General features: G+C 37.5%; 1 protein-coding gene across 11 annotated transcripts in view; it reads right to left on the bottom strand.

Moving 5' to 3' along the window:
• The window catches only part of HMBOX1 (homeobox containing 1), a 198937-nt gene that overhangs the window by 14949 nt on the left and 167435 nt on the right, over positions 1–16553 (bottom strand). For 2 of the 11 annotated variants that reach the window (XM_059176931.1, XM_059176975.1), the window contains exons 7-9: positions 4339–4421; positions 2363–2458; positions 1238–1332 (exon numbers count right to left, since the gene is read on the bottom strand). In XM_059176931.1, the coding sequence (XP_059032914.1) occupies positions 1238–1332; positions 2363–2458; positions 4339–4421 (274 nt within the window). Of the gene's footprint in view, positions 1–892; positions 998–1237; positions 1333–2362; positions 2459–4338; positions 4422–16553 lie in introns of all 11 variants that reach the window. The other 9 variants (XM_059176939.1, XM_059176983.1, XM_059176907.1 and 6 more) reach the window with 8 other exon arrangements.

Below are 16553 nucleotides of genomic sequence, written 5' to 3'. Positions count from 1 at the left end.
CCTGTCACATCTTCAGGGGAACTCTGCATCAAAGAGCTTTGGGAAGGGTAAGCCCCTTTTGGGGAAAAAAAAAAAAAAAAAAATCATGGGATATGCTGCCCTTAGGGCATGTGGAGAAAAACGGTGGAAATAATCCACCTACATTACATGGGTAGATTGAAAAAATAACAGGAATGTTCCTGATTAGAAAGACAGAACATTTTCTTGAGTAAAATGTGGAGCTATGATTTAGAGTCCTAAAAAAGAGAAAAGATAACTCCTGGGAATTATGGGCATCGTTGTTTCACTCCCATTTTCACAGTATAAAAGGGGGCTGCATGCACTCCTGCAGCGTCGGCGCTCAAGCTGGTAAGGAGAGGCTGTGAAATGGCTGGTAGAGGGAATAACATGGCAGACTACTTTTAAGAGCTGACTGAGGGGCCAGGAAGAGATGTTTATATACCATAGGAAAGAACAAGAGTTTCCCTGCTGGGATCCAGAAGAGATCATACGTCCTTTTCATATTCCAAACAGAAATGAATTTTAAATCCTATGGCAATTTTAATGAAATCTGTCCAGAGATATGTGGGGGGAAATTCCCACATTCTTGGTGACTGAATTATTCCATCCAGTGGCTACAATTAAATATATTTCCCCCCCCAAGCAATGAAGACTAAATCAGGGTGAGGTGAGAAGACATGCATTTATGACAGGATGTGTGTGTCAATGTGCCAGAGACTCTGGAAGAACCACTCATCTGGACATGAGGGTTCTCGCTGCAATGGGACCGTGGTGGGTGGGACCTTCCACTGTGTGCTGCGTCGGGACATGTTTAGGCATGGATTACAGCTACCCAGTAGCCCCTAGTATTTCTCAAACATTGAGTGTGTGTGTGGTGGATGGTGTAACTTGCTTGTTTGGATCAGATCCTCCTCTCTTCTTCTACCTTCTCTGCTTCTCTGCCTCCCTCTGAACTTCTTCCCTCCTCCTCCTCCCCATTGCGTACTTGCCAAGTATCCTGTTGTATGACAATAAATCCATGTGGGTGAATAACAGTTTCTCACAAATTTAACAGGACAACTGAATTTTACCACATTCCTTTCAAATTACATGAAAATCTAACTATACACATGAGCAGAGTGGAGGGACACTGGATTGTCTCCTCTTCCCCACCCCGTACAAAACGCACCCACAGAATTGACTTGTCATACTGTCCCACCCGCTCTGTAACCAAGAAGCTCTGCTCTCTGCTGCTCACCTGCTCTGAGTAGTCATTCCCGTCAACATCATCACTGTTGGAATGGCCTCCTGGACTCTGTACATCTATCCCATGACTCTCCAGGATTGCTGCTTCTTCGAAAAAAGCAAATAGATCCCTAAATTATCTGTTACATTATTGGAACAGCTTGAACACTGAATTAATCTTTGTGCTGAGGAAATAAGGATGTCATTAAGCAAGAACCTAGATTCCTGTATGTTTTCTTTTAAATTGCAGATGGACAGAATTCAACTGCATCCAGGCCAGGGGAGGAACACGTCTGTCATTCTGGAGCCCCCGCTGCTATGAGAGCCACATGTCAGTGGTTTGACTGTTAGGTGCTTCCTAAATACTTACCAACTAATTCAACAGCCCTCTTGTCTCAGGGTTCTGTAAAGTGTTTGAGAATTGTATTGATGGAGACGAAATTAAATTTAGAAATGAAATACAATTTTAGAAGCTCAAAACCAATTCCCCACACTGATCTCATCAATTCATATTTCTTAAATGCTCTTTTTAAAAATCCTTGTTTTGGGGCACCGAGGTGGCTCGACTGGTTAAACATCTGCCTTCGGATCAGGTCATGATCCTGGAGTTCTGGGATTGAGTCCCACACATTGGGCTCCCTGATCCGCAGGGAGCCTGCTCCTCCCTCTGACCCTCTCCTCTCTGGTGCTTTCTCTCTCTCACTCTCTCTCTCTCAAATAAGTAAAATCTTTTTTAAAAAAATCTGTGTTTTGCTCTGTTCCCTCTTAAGACTCTTTCATTCCAATTTTATTAAGCACATGTTTCTTAATATCTAAGTCACGGCCCAGTAACAACAAAGAAGCTCAGGGCTCAATACCTTAGCCAGTAGCTTTAATATGTGGCACAGGAGTCATGCAGTCAGGGGCCATGTCTAATTCTAGATTCTAGACTATTAGGAACAATGATATTATTAGTATAATACAGACAGTGCTAATTAATATTAGTTCTTCAAAACACAAAGAAAAACATAAGGACAATTCTTGTTAGGCTTAAAAGTTAGCATCATTAAGACCTGCAGTTCTAACTGAAGGTGCTCTCAAAGCAAATACAATGTCCATGACTGCTTCAAAAGGGAAAGCAGCCTCTCTGATACATTACCAATATTGGCTCTCCTCTTGATCTCCTTCCGTCTGTTAGCAAACCAATTATATACTTTCAGGGAGGTAACTCGTTCCAGATCAGACAGTTTTTTGCCTGTGAATACATGCAATAAAATTCAGATAGTCTGCAGCTGAGACCAGTTTAAGAAATAATACTTTTCTTTTTGAAAAGTTCTTTTGATTGCATTTACTGCCAATACAGATATAGGCTTTCTTGTTGTTGCTGTTGTTCAGTATTGTGTATACACTTAAACTATTATTGAATGAATAAAAACTAAAGAAATACAAAAATAGCAGGAACATAAAATATTTCAGAAAGCCACATAACACTAAAGAATTCTAGTACTATATACAAAATTAATGAATTCTACAAAGTCAGGCTGCCAGGGTTCAAAGGTCATAGGATAGGCTGTGGAGGCTTCATTTAATTAGCATCATTATAGATGAGTATGTTAGGCTTCATCAAGTTTTCAGGTAGCTCAGGTTTACTTACAACTTTAAGGCCCTTTTAAACTGTTTCCTGTTGTTACTTAACATCCTTAAGGCCTTATATAAATTGTATCAGGCGGTTTTACAGACTGTCTGTAGATAGCCGGAAACAACTGTCACCCATGTTTTCTTGAGGACTAAAGGTCACTCCGACATCCATTATTATAACTATGCTAGAATGCATAGCCCAATTCAGATTGCATTTTAGACTCATTATCTTCCTTGCTGTCAAATGTGACTTCTTACAGATTAGCACCATGCTGGCCAACAAGGGCCCATCTGCTCCTTTCCTTCCTCCACTGGCCTTTTTCTGTTTTAGCTTTTAATCCACAGTGGGTGGAGAAGCCAGAAAACAGGTTGAAGTGTTGATGATACAGGGCGAACTGTTTTCCAGGAAGCTTCTGAGTTCCTGCACAGCCTCAAGCGTGGGACTTGGGCTGCTGTAAAGTAAGAAGTAAGGGTCTAGGTGCCATTGGAGGTGTGTCTGGAGGGTCTAGATTGCTAGAAGTCTGGCTTCTGGGTAAGGGGGAATAAACCACAGTTTAATTATGATAAAACATTGATACTTTTTGTATCAATGTTTTATCAGATGCTTTAAGCCAATCAAATTAACTGTCCAAATGAAGATCAATTGATCATCTTAACTGAGAATGATTTCTGGTAATAAAAACCGTGAAGTGTGGAATAATATTTTAACACATGGAAGAAAAGTCATATGTGTGTTTTAGTGGCTTGGCTGACTTGCATTAAGAACATTAGAACTTCGGAATGGAACTAGCCTAAGGTTTTCCCAGGTGTGTGCAGAAGTCATCCCAATGTGGGAAGGAGAAAGAAGCCAACTCTAATAAGAATTCTTTCTTTAAACAAGAGTACAGAATTATAAAACTTGTTTAAAAAAATCTAATGGAAGGGGAGGTGAACCATGAGACTATGGACTCTGAAAAACAATCTGAGGGGTTTTAAATGGCGGGGGGTGGGAGGTTGGGGTACCAGGTGGTGGGTATTAGAGAGGGCACAGATTGCATGGCGCACTGGGTGTGGTGCAAAAACAATGAATACTGTTATGCTGAAAATAAATAAAAAATAAATAAATAAAATTCTCTTTAAAAAAAATCTAAATCTTTTCATTTACAAGCCTTGCTTAAATATTCCAAACTTGAAAATTATTTTGGAATCGACACAGTTATGCCATATTTTTGGAGGAAGAAATCTATACGGTCTTAAAAAATATAATTTCAAGGTCTCACATCTTTAAGCAGGGATACTCCCTGGGAACCTTCCCTATGAATGTTTGATCTGGAGTACTGTAATTGCATCCCTAAGAAGTGCTGCTTGAGCAAGACATGGCAGTGACTGGACAGGAAGGTAGTGAGGACGGAGCTAATGGCACCCAGCTGGGATGAGTAAAAGAAGATTTCCCGTTACAGATGACGCTCTGAAGCGGAGATGACCGCCACGGAGGAAAGCGGCAGCCTGCCACCTTACCTGGCTTCTGTATGACGGCGTTGCAAGCGTTGGCAATTTCTTCTCTCTTAGCTTCATCTGGATATTGATTCTCATTGAAGTAACTGCAGGGGCAACCAATTAAGACACAAAGTTTGTATTTTAAAGAATGTGCTCTCATTAAAACACTAGCCCACTGAAAAATATCTTCTTCTTTATGATGTAACATTAGTGTCTGGTCCAGGGTGTCCAGTGGAATTCTCTGTGAGGATGAAATGGTCTGGCCTTTACTCTCCGAGAGGGGAGCCACTGCTCACAGGCGGCTGCTGAACAGCTGAAATGACGCTGATGTGACTGAGGAAGTGAATTTTTGATTTAATTTTAGCAAATTTAAATTTAAATCACTAAATGTGACCAGTGGCTACTATATTAGTGCAGTCCTAGTTACTGCTTTGCTTCACTGAAAGATGTCCTTGATACAAAAGTTGCTTGTGATACACATATGGGTGGTTGAAATCATGGAGTTCTATTACTGAGACACTGGTAACAACAGGACTTTTTTGTGTCTGTCATATTTTGTAGTGGCAAAAATTCTAAATGACCAAATTGTGCATCAATGGGAGAATGGTAGAACAAACTATGGGACATCTATATTTATACACGGCTATTTAAAAATGACTAGGAAAAAAAGAAGTTAGAGCTCTATCCATTGACCTGGAAGGATGTTTATAGCATTCCTAAGGCAGAAAAACAGTCTGCAGAATAATGTGCATGGAAAATGCCATTATGGAATTTGAAAAATTCCTATGTGCACATAAATTTGCATGGATAAAAGCTGGAAGAGTACACAACAGGCTGTAAAAATCAATTACGTCAATGTTGGGGAAGGGGATTAGTGGGAGGAGATGTAAATATTTTTGCTTTTTTCCACATGTTAAAAAAAGCATATATGCAATAATAGTACTTACAAGAAATTAGGTTTACAGAATTGCTCCTCAGCATTATCAGACCTATGATATCACCTTCCTGTGAAACCCCAAACCCCAAACTCCTGATGCCACCACCCCAGCCCCCACTGCCTACAACCCCTCCCCCATCTCCATGGAGCACATCCTTTGACAGAGCAGCTCCCATCCCTGGGAAGCCTTTCCTCTGCTGAACTGTTAAGTCCTAGAACCAGATCATACCAGGCCTGTCAACTACCATCCTCCACAGTGGCCTCCTGCTTGGCTCCATGCTTTAAGCATCTCTTCCTACATGATTTTCTGTCATCTTTAGGGCTCTAGTGTTCATATTGAGCATTTTCCCAACGGACTATCCCCACAACTGCTCCGCTTCCACATTCCTACTGCCCTTTACTCCACCTGTGCTGTTCACTTGGGCAAAGACGTTCTCAATTAGTTTCACGAGCCTGCAACACCGGCATCAACTGGATGCTTGTTAGAAAGGTAGAACCACAGATCCCACCTCAAGACTGAATCAGAATCTGAATTTTACAAGATTTCCAGGTGATTTGAATGCACATTAATACTGGAGAAGGACCGGATTACCACATTTATTTAAAGTTCCACAAAGACAACAAAAGCAGATATTAAGTACCTAACATTATACATTTGCTCTGTGGGTAAAGAGGATTCGATAGTTTCTGAGTTTAAGGAGTTTACAATATACTGGAGAGACACATACAAATCAACATGCTCGTGGTAAAATTCGTTAAGATGTCTGAAGAGAGCACTGCTGGAGCACAGATGAAAGTGTGCTCAGTGTTGTTTGCAGGGTCCCAGAAGGATGTGACAGAGGAAGTGCCCTCTTGAGTTAGTTCTTAAAGATAGGCAGGAGTTTGCAAGGCAAAGAAGAGGAGGAACAGCATTTCATACAAGGGAATAGCATGTGCAAAAGCCAACGGTAGTTAGAAGCCTTGAGGCTTCTGACCACAGAGAAGAGTGGTTGGAATATGGTGTTCACAGGAAGAAATGAGATACTAGCTTGGAAAAGCAGGATGGAGCCGGCTTGTGAAGAGCTTGCGGGTTCTTGCCAGTAGTAAAGACATCATGGTGAAATAGAGGTTTTCAAGCCCCTTCGAGATAGGTGTACACCCATTTGTGTTTTAGAAAGATTACACATCTTCAAGACTTAACCTTCTAACTTCTACCTCCATGATCTTAATTCTGAAATCCCCCCACTCAACTTTCTCCTTACTACTCCTCCTCTTCAGAATAATTTTTCCTTTACCTTCTTTATAATCTAGAATCCTTTTAAAACGCTCCCCCTCCAACTTATAAAACATCTGTTTATCTATTTTTCCAGCCTCACCTTTCATTTTTTAGCCCGAACTTCAAGGCAAGCCAAATCAACAACATTCCTTAGGAGAAACTTATTTAGCTTCTCTGTCCTTCCACATTGCCTGTCCGGCCAGTCTCCTACCCTGCAGAAAGCACCTTCCACATGTTCTCTTCCATCCTTCTCTCCCAGTGTTCCTGGACAAAGTCATAAAATAGGGCCAATTGGTTTCTTTCTAAGCCTGTGGTTTTCAGCCTTAACCAGGCCCTCATTTCGGATGGGAACTTTTTTCTAACTGTTTTTAATACTCCATTTTTCATGTCCCACTTACCTGAAACCTTTTCACTCTTAGGTCCCAAGTGCTCAAACCCACCAGTCATTCTTTTTACAGATGACCTTGCCTCCTCTTCTACCAAGAGGGAGGTTATTTGATGTAAGTTTGTGTGATGTTTTTAGCTTCTCAACCTCTCAACTTCTGAGTCATTGTTCACCTTTTCATCTCCAGCTGGAGGAAGATACACTCTCCCCTCCAAGGTCTACTTCTCCACTTGTATCTCTGATCTCATCCTCCCTCCTTTGTTTTCTCAGCTCTTTCCTGTCTTTCTTGCATGTCCCATCTCTTCCCTGTACCTATGCAATGATGCTATTTCACAGATTTTGTGACGTACATTAATTATTATAATCCCTAAAATCAAGATTATCTTATAATTGGTGGTGTCTGAAAATTAACTGGCAGTGTTTTTTGTTTGTTTGTTTGTTTGTTTTTGGTCCCCCATCACTGGTACATAAAATCAAGGTGTGTCTTAAAATTAAGGCCTTTTCAGATCTGATAGAACATGGGTATTGTTAAGACCTCCAGGTCCTATTTCAACAGCAGCTCTAGGGCCACTATATACCTCATTATAGCAACTCTTCTTCCAAATTACTGCAAAGCCAGTGACTGACACCCCATTCACCCCTTCTAATGTCTGCTTAATATCCCTAGTGTACATCTCTAGTCATGGGCACTATCCTGTTGGAAATTTTTAAAGTTTATTATAGAGGTGTTCAGAGTTCTCCTCTAAACTACCTTTGCTTCCTTTTCTGCGGCTACTACCACATATGCATGCTACAGTCTAGGAAAATGGAATAGCCTTGTAAACTCCTGCTATCTCTGTGCCTTTCTCCTGCCAGTAGATCTGCTTCTTGCCTCCCTCCAACCTAAATCTTCAGGATATAGGTTGAGTCTCAGCTCTTGGCCAAAGGTAAATATCAATCCCATGAATCCCACAGCACTCAATCTGTTCCTCTCTCACATTTTTTTTCACCTTGTATTATAGTTATCACTGTGTACATCTCTCCCCTACTATGCTGAAAGCTACCTCAGATACAAGTCTGATTCATGCTTCCTTATATGCATCCCCACTGATGGCAGTGCTGACAAGTCAATAATGATGAACCAAGTGTCCACCAACCCAGTGTAAGGGTCTCCAAAAGAAATAAATACCACTGTACATGGAGTGCTGAAAGTCAGGGATATAGAGTTATTTTAAGAAGGTCTCAAAACATACACACTAAAGAAATGCCTGTCTCTTGACAGCAAGAATAATGGGGCTGGATGGGAGACAGGGAAGTACTGGTGATAACTGAGATCAGTTTTCACAGTCTGTTTTATGTATTTCTCTATTGAGTTTCTGAAATGAATATATGCTATTTTTATAAATTTTTAATAAAAACTTTGGGTAAACACTGAAACAATTAAACACTAGTTTAATGATTAATACTCCATAAACAATATATGTTTGTAAAGTGTATTTGGATCAGCTAGAAAATACTAGGATTGTGACTGCTATTCTAATGATTAGTAGGATAAAGTCACAATATTTTGGGAAGTTAAGTTAGAATTTGCAGTTATTTGCTGTACGTATAACTTAATGAGTTAAGAAGTCTTAAAAATCATTTTTACTGTATATTTTTAGGATACAGTTATATAAAATACAGATGATCAGCATAAAAATAAATCAGTATCTCCTTCCAAATCAAGGAATATAAGAATTCACTACACTTCTATATCTCTAAGCCTGACAATTAATCCTTTCTTCTCTGTTAGGACTTATTATTTTCATAATTAAGAAATGTAGGATTATTCAAAGCGTAAAATTTCAGTAAAATGCACTACTACAGCTGGAGGTGTGTACACTGGACTACTGAGTCCACCACTTTCATCTTTTTAGTTTAAGTTTCATCATTTAAGTTTAAGATGTAATAATTAAAAATATTCACTGCAAAGCTCTTAAAACCTCCCCAGCCCAAGTGGGAACAGATACACAACACCAACATAAAGAGGAAGAGTTTTTAGGAAAGACAAAAGTAGGCCAGGAAATAAAATTTTCAGCAAAAATGTTAAATGAGTATACTTGCGGAGTAGATAGAAGTTCAAATATAAGCCCTGATCTTAAGAACATGTGGTTCAGCTGAGGAGGAATATATAAAAAAAGTTAAGCTGTAGAAGGAGTCAAAACAACAGTCAAAACAGTAACATAACAGACAAACCAGAATATACCAAGCTGCTAATTAAGGATATAAATGATAAACTAAATAAATTCAAAAGAGAGAGATTTCCACAGATGAGGCTGATCTGGGAAAGCTCACTGAATTAGGCAGGATTCTGAGGGATGCACAGACTCCAGTACTGGAGAGGAAAGGGCAAAGTTAACAGTAAAGACAATGATACAAAGGCATCAAAACCTAAGATGTGCTTGAAAAACAAGGCAACTGGTAATGCAATCTGATTAGACTATCAGGGGGTTATAGAGGTGATCTTGGTTTGCCTGAGAGAGTGCTGTTATTTCAGATTATTAACAAATTCACTTTCCCAAAGTATCCCACTTTAGATAATAAACTATATAGTCACCCTGCAACCACATCATATTACTGACTAATCTGAATTAGTGTCAAAATCCCTTTTCATATGTGCTCTGTGAAAGAGAGCATGTTAATTGCTCAGAAAAAAAGCTAGCATCAAAGGTGGTTAACTATAATTTCTACCTACTTACTCACAAGCGAACCTATCTGAGCCCAAAGAATCTGCTTGGCATATAACAGACATTCAATAAGCAACTGTTTGATCAATAGATGGTTGAATCAATAAATATATGAGGGAATAAATGATGGAAGAAGGAAAGAGAAGTGAAAACATAGAAAACGGTGGTTGCAGTTAAGGCTTTTAGTGAAACCATGGGTATCTTTCAGGAGAAAGCCAGCTGAGATCTCACCACATTGTACACTATCTTCTCCAGGCACACTCGGAGGCTTTAGACTAAGAGCTGAATACAATTACATTAGCATAGTGTTTATTTCTGAGCTATATATAACCAATAGACTATCAATGAAGTTGGGAAATTGGTCTAATGACTTTTTGATTTTGGAAATAATCATTTAGCCAATGAAAAAATGTTAAGTTCTAATTTATACCAGGCAATTGGCTAAATGGTGACAAAGATGAATCAGACAAAGCTTCCCAGTGTCACTGGAGGATGTATGTATGTAATGAAACATATTATAAAATATCATAGAATGGACTGTATTAATGGTATGAATATAGTATGTGGGAGCAGAAAGGAACCAACATTTGTACAGGATCTTGAAGAGAGAGCAGAGAGGGTGGGTAGAGGGAATTACTACAAAGTAGAGGAAGCAACATATACAAAGAAAGGGAGTTATGAAAGAGCGTAGAATGTTCTTGAGAATAGGAGGAGTTCAGTGTGGCTGGAATATATTGTACATAAGCTGGGGCAGTTGCGCACAAAACTGAAAAAAAAAAAAAATCCACGGGGTCCAGATTTTAAAGGGTATGACAGAATTTGCAGTTAACTTTTTATGCAACTAGGAATGAAGGTTTTTAAGTAGGGGTATTATATGATCAGACTTATTTATGTAGGAAAGTATCTCTGGTGTTACTAGAGGCAGAAGCCAGTTAGGTAGTGTGGCAATAGCTGAGCAGAGGTCTGTAGTAGGCTGAGGCAAGAGAGGAAAGGTAAAATTCAAGAGACATTTCAGAATGGTAATAATTCAAGACAGCTTCACCTCCTGGGTTTAGGTGCCTCTCTATCCCTATACCCACCCCCCCCAAAAAAGCCTTAGGAATAGTACACACTATTTATTATTCACCTTTAAGCATTTTAACCTTTAGATAATGTCAAAGAAATAGATATTTCTATTGTTACCAGGTGGACAAATTATAGGAGAACTTGGCTCTAAGACTAAAAGAGATCTGTTTCCAAACTGGAACTTTGGAGTTCAAAACATAGTTCTGTTCCATATAAGAATATTTTATAGCCCTAGACATTTTCCAAGACAAAAAAAGGAAAGAAATGTAAACAGAAATCTACAGGTAGTAATAAAAAAGTAAAAAAAATAAATCCTAAGGGCACTACACTTTTATAGACAAAGGACATTGTCAGCTGAGTAATCAGTGAATATCTTCCCAGAGAGAAATCAAATGATCGTTTTGCCAGACAATGACAGCAAAGAATTAAAATGAAAAGTGGCAAAATAATTTACATGAGATGAGAAACCATAAGCTAGTAACAAAATGGAAATGTCCTTGAAGCACTTTCATTTCAATAACACTGAAGTCTATAAAAATTGCAGCCAGAAAATGCCTCCTTTTGTGTCTTGGTGAGCATATAGAAAAGATGAGGACTAACTCTTTTTAAGCAAGAGATAATGGCATGTAAATGATTTTTTTTTTCCTTCTGTGCCTTTAAATATCCTGAAGAGATATTTAAGCCTCACCATTTTAGTAATTCAAAATAAGGTTTCAGGACTGTCAGACATTGCCCACTATCTATAATCTAGTGTGCATTTCTTTATCACTAAGTAAAATTATGGGGCAGTACACAGGAAAGAGAATAACATGAAACTGGAGCACTTGGGAACCCAACTGTCCTGTCTCCTACTTCAGGTCATGTATGTATTAAATGATTTTTGGCACGAAAAAAATTTAAATTTTCTTATTTTTGTTTTTAAACAACAGAGTGAAAGCTGAGATGAAAGAAATGGGAAAACCTCCAAGTGCAACAACTATCTTGTTAATCCTCGAAGGCCTAAGAAATAAGGAACCCCTTTAGTTCACATTCACATACAAACCAGTATAATGATATTCTGTATTTTATCCAAAGATGTCAAAGTCCTTCTAACACTAATCAGACCTTAAAGTACCCCTGAGAAACTATCAGGGACCAGAGAAAAACAAGAGGAGTAGAGCTAGATATTAGCTATACATATGATTCTTCACTATTTAATGTAGATTTTAGGACAATGAGGGACCCTGAAAGATTATTCACGATCAACATCCTCATTTGAGAAATGGAGCCAGTGACAAGCCTATAGATGACAAGTTTCCCCAAAGTTAACAGATCTAGCTAGGACCAGAGCCAAGATTTTGGATTTCTGAGTTGATTCTCTTTCTACTACTGCTTGCTAAGGAAATTGCTGGGTGTAGTGAGTTGAATAGTGTTACCCAAAAATTCATGTTGGCCCAGAACCTCAGAAAGTGATATTTGGAAATAGGGTCTTTGCAGGTGTAATCATAAGAATCAAGATGATGATACTAGGCCCTAAAACCAGTGTGAGTGTCCTTATCAAAGAGAGAAGGACACAGACACAGAGGAGTGTAGAAATGGACACAGATGTTGGGGACAATGCAAGTCAAGGAATGCCAAGGATTGCCAGTAACTGCCAGGAAGGAGGAGAAAGGCATGGAAGTGTTTCCTTCTGAGCCTCGAGGAGAAAACGACCCTGCTGGCACCTTGATTTCAGATTCTGGCCTCCAGAACTGTGAGAGAGGACACTTCTGTTGGTTTAAACCACCCAGTTTGTAGAAATTTGTTATGTCAGACCAAGGAGACTAATGCCGTAGAAACAGAGTCAGTACAAAAAGAATGGGATGGTCTTAAGGGCTAATGTGACTCAACTATCATGGTTTGACAGATGGTATTTCACTACAGAAATATACCTGGCAAGTGGACTGGAATAGCAGCTGTTTTTGTAAGCTGACCAAAGGTTTTCTCTTCTCTAGAAAGTCTGGTCAAATACTAAAAAATTCTTTAAAAAAAAAATTTATTTATTTATTGACAGAAAGAGAGACCACAAGTAGGCAGAGAGGCAGACAGAGAGATGGAAGCAGGCTTCCTGCTGAGCAGAGAGCTCGATGTGGGGCTTGATCCCAGGACCTTGGAATCATGACCCGAGTCGACGGCAGAGGCTTTAACCCACTGAGCCACCCAGGCACCCCAAATACTATAAAATTCTAACTTCAATTCTTTTTCCTCTGTAGTCCAAGTTAGACAGCTATCCTGCTTCTGATGCTTAACACTAACCTTCAGTGGAACAGTTTTCATACTAAGGTCCCATTTCAAAGCTTTATTGAAAGTTTTTAGATTGGCCACTTCTTGATAACAAACAGGGCTAAGAGACTGCCATATTCACCTGTATCTTCAGCAGTTAGTGCAGTGTTGACTTTTAAAAATCTTGGAACCCTTAGTATAGATAACTAATTTAACACAACCAAGAGTATTGATAATTTAAAAATCTGCTAAGAGATGTGTAATAAAACAAGTATTTTTAGTAAAATGTTAATGGTAGAATCTAGGTGGTAACTATAAAATTCTTTCAACTCTGCTGTACATCTGAAAATTTTCACAATAAAATATTAGGAAAACAGTAAGTGATAACATTAATAATAAAATGATAAAATGCAAGCAGCAACTTCATTAAATCAGAGACAAGGCAACAGAGCTCACAGCCTCAATATAATTTTTTCACTGGCTACAATTTAATGTTTATCTGAAAGTCCTAGTCAGTACAATAAGACATGAAACAAAATTAAGAAACAAATTGGGAAGAAGAGCCACAAAATTATCATGGGCATATTATACTACATCAAGAAAGCCAAGGGAAAAATGGAAAATGCCTCAAAAATAATTAGATGGTTGGGTACTAAGTAGGAAAAAAATACTGAAACTTTCCCATGTATCAGTAATAACTGGTTTGATGTGACCTAACAGAAAAAAGGCATCTATTTAAGAAAGCAAGAAAACTGAAAAAAATAAAAATAACTGATGAGAAAAATATAGAAACCACATAAAAAACTAAAAAATTTCGGGGCGCCTGGGTGGCTCAGTGGGTTAAGCCCCTGCCTTTGGCTCAGGTCATGATCCCAGGGTCTTGGGATCGAGTCCCGCATCGGGCTCTCTGATCATCTGGGAGCCTGCTTCCCCTTCTCTCTCTGCCTGCCTCTCTGCCTACTTGTGATCTCCCTCCGTCAAATAAATAAATAATAAATCTTTAAAAAAAAAAAACTAAAAAATTTCACTTTGCTGAGAGGTACTAAAAAGATATAATAAGTGGAGAGGCATATAACACATTGCTAGATAAGAATGAATAATATGACAATGTCATTTCTTCCAAAATGAATCTTTAAGTTTAATGCACTTTAATCAAATTAAAACAAGCACATTTTTTTTTCTTCTCTCTTTTTTCTCCATGGAGTGGTATGGAGTGGTATCAACAATATGATTTTAAAGTTCACTGGAAAAAAAGATTGTAAATGGCTTAAGAAGATTTTGATAATAAATAGTAATGATGGGCCCTATCTTGTCAAGTATTGTAAAATTATAAAGTTATAATAATCAAAACTGTGGTTCAAGATCTGATGATGAAATGAATAGAAACAAAAAATATAATAACTTTATAGCAAGAAAGAAAGAATCTTAAAGGAGAAAGGAAAAACTGACTATTTGGAAAATAAGGCCAAATTAGATCCTCAACTTATATATCCCAATATATTAGGGTGAAATGTGAAAGTGAAATCATTAAAAAAAAAAAAAAAAACTATAAGAACACCTCCAAATGAGGAAACATCAATGATGGGAGGTAGCTACACAAGAATAAAGCAATGGATTTACCTATATTTAAATGAAAAATAAAATAAATTGAAAATAAATATAAACATACAGCAGAAAATGTTAATGATCTCATTCTATAAAGACTTAATATACAAGTCAATAAGAAAACATGAATACACAACAGAAAAATGGCAAAAGGAAAAAATAAACACCAAGTATGAATAAACACGTAAAAATGTTTAGCCCCACTAGTAATCAGAGAAGTTTAAATGTAGACAAAAATAAAACATTGTTTTTCACCTATTAAGATAGGCAAAACAAAGATGATTACAATATGCATGGAAGACAGGCTCTGGTGATAGGACCAGTATATGCTCAAGACCACTGTGAGTGAAGTGGACAAATTCAGCTTTTTAGAACGAGGTAGTGCATGGAGCACTGGCGGTGGTGCATAAACAATAAATTTTGGAACACTGAAAAAAAATAAATTTTTAAAAAAAGGTGGTTCATGTCAGTACTATTTAGAAGAGCAGAACTGGGAAGAATTAAAGGTCTAATCAAGTAATAATAGTTGAATTATTTGAAGAACAAAGGAGCTCTTAAAAATCACATTTTCAAAGAGTACTTAATGACAGGAAATGTTGGGGGAAAAAGCAGGTTACAAAACCATATATGCTGGGGCGCCTGGGTGGCTCAGTGGGTTAAAGCCTCTGCTTTCGGCTCAGGTCATGATCCCAGGGTCCTGGGATCGAGCCCCACATCAGGCTCTCTGCTCAGCAGGGAGCCTGCTTCCACTTCTCTCTCTGCCTGCCTCTCTGCCTACTTGTGATCTCTGTCTGTCAAATAAATAAATAAAATATTTAAAAAAAACAAAAAACAAAAAACAAACAAAACCATATATGCTTTATTGTAATCATGTTAAAAAATTATATCTAATACATAGATAGAAACACTATAAGTAAATATATTCATGTGTTCCAGTATTAAACTTATGAATGGAAATACTTTTTTTAAAAACTGTGTTTTCTAAATAGTTTACAATGTTTAACTATTAATTTTCTAATAAAAATGTTCCTGAAAATGTTATGTGATATTACAAAAAACTTGTTAATTTTATAGCTACTTTTCAAAATACTTTCTCTCTTTCACCAATCATGTATCTATCTACAAACTGGCAACATAGCTAGCTATTAAGTCAGGACCTGAATTAGATACAGTTACTAACCTAAATTTCCAGCTGCAGGGGACTGGGTAATAAATCATATATATATATATATATATATTTTATGGATTTAAGCATTAAAAATTATGTTTGCAAAGAGCATATGTATATTAAATACAAAACTACATATCTGGTATAACCTTCTTTGAAAAGATACATACATAACAGGAAAATGACCAAAAAGAAATACAGCAACAAAACATTAATGATTATCTTTAAATGGTGGTAAGTGGTATCTTAGTATTCTTCTTTATATTTCCTTACATTTCTCCATATTTTATATAAGTATGTGCTAATTTTTCAATCAAAAAAACATTATTTGAAAATAAAGTTTGCTGTCTCAAAGCAAACTTACGCAAAGTTGCATAAAATTATTTTTAAATAATTTTCTTGGTTTATCTTAATGCCTTTCAGAAACAAACAAATTTATACTTCGAATGTTTGTTTTGCAAATACACTATAGGACAACAAACAAAAGATGTTCCATACTAAAGTATATTTTATAAATAAGAGTTCATTTTGAATTCTATAGACTTAAAATAAGGAACAGCTCTCTCCAAATCAGCCTTGTGGAAGGTTCCTGTGACTATAAGGAAAAGCTAAAACATAAATGAGTTCTATTATAGAAGAAGCTATACATTTTCATGGCTTTGCAGCTTGTTAAATTTTCAGAATAGAAAAACCTGTGAAAAGAGAAGCCTTTAAGGTAGAAAAATTAGTATTAACCTATGAACAAATTAAAGAATTCAGATACAGTAAGTTGAATTTTGGACTCCTAATTCATAAATGCAATGGAATCCCATAACATAACTCCTTACCCATGGATTTAGATATTTGACAGAGTAGATCCTGACAAAGAAAGTACT

Source organism: Mustela lutreola, chromosome 1 (assembly GCF_030435805.1).
Source record: "Mustela lutreola isolate mMusLut2 chromosome 1, mMusLut2.pri, whole genome shotgun sequence".
In the NCBI taxonomy this organism is placed as follows: Eukaryota; Metazoa; Chordata; class Mammalia; order Carnivora; family Mustelidae; genus Mustela; species Mustela lutreola.
Note: the sequence above shows the minus strand (reverse complement) of the source record. Positions and strands in the feature narration are given on the sequence as shown.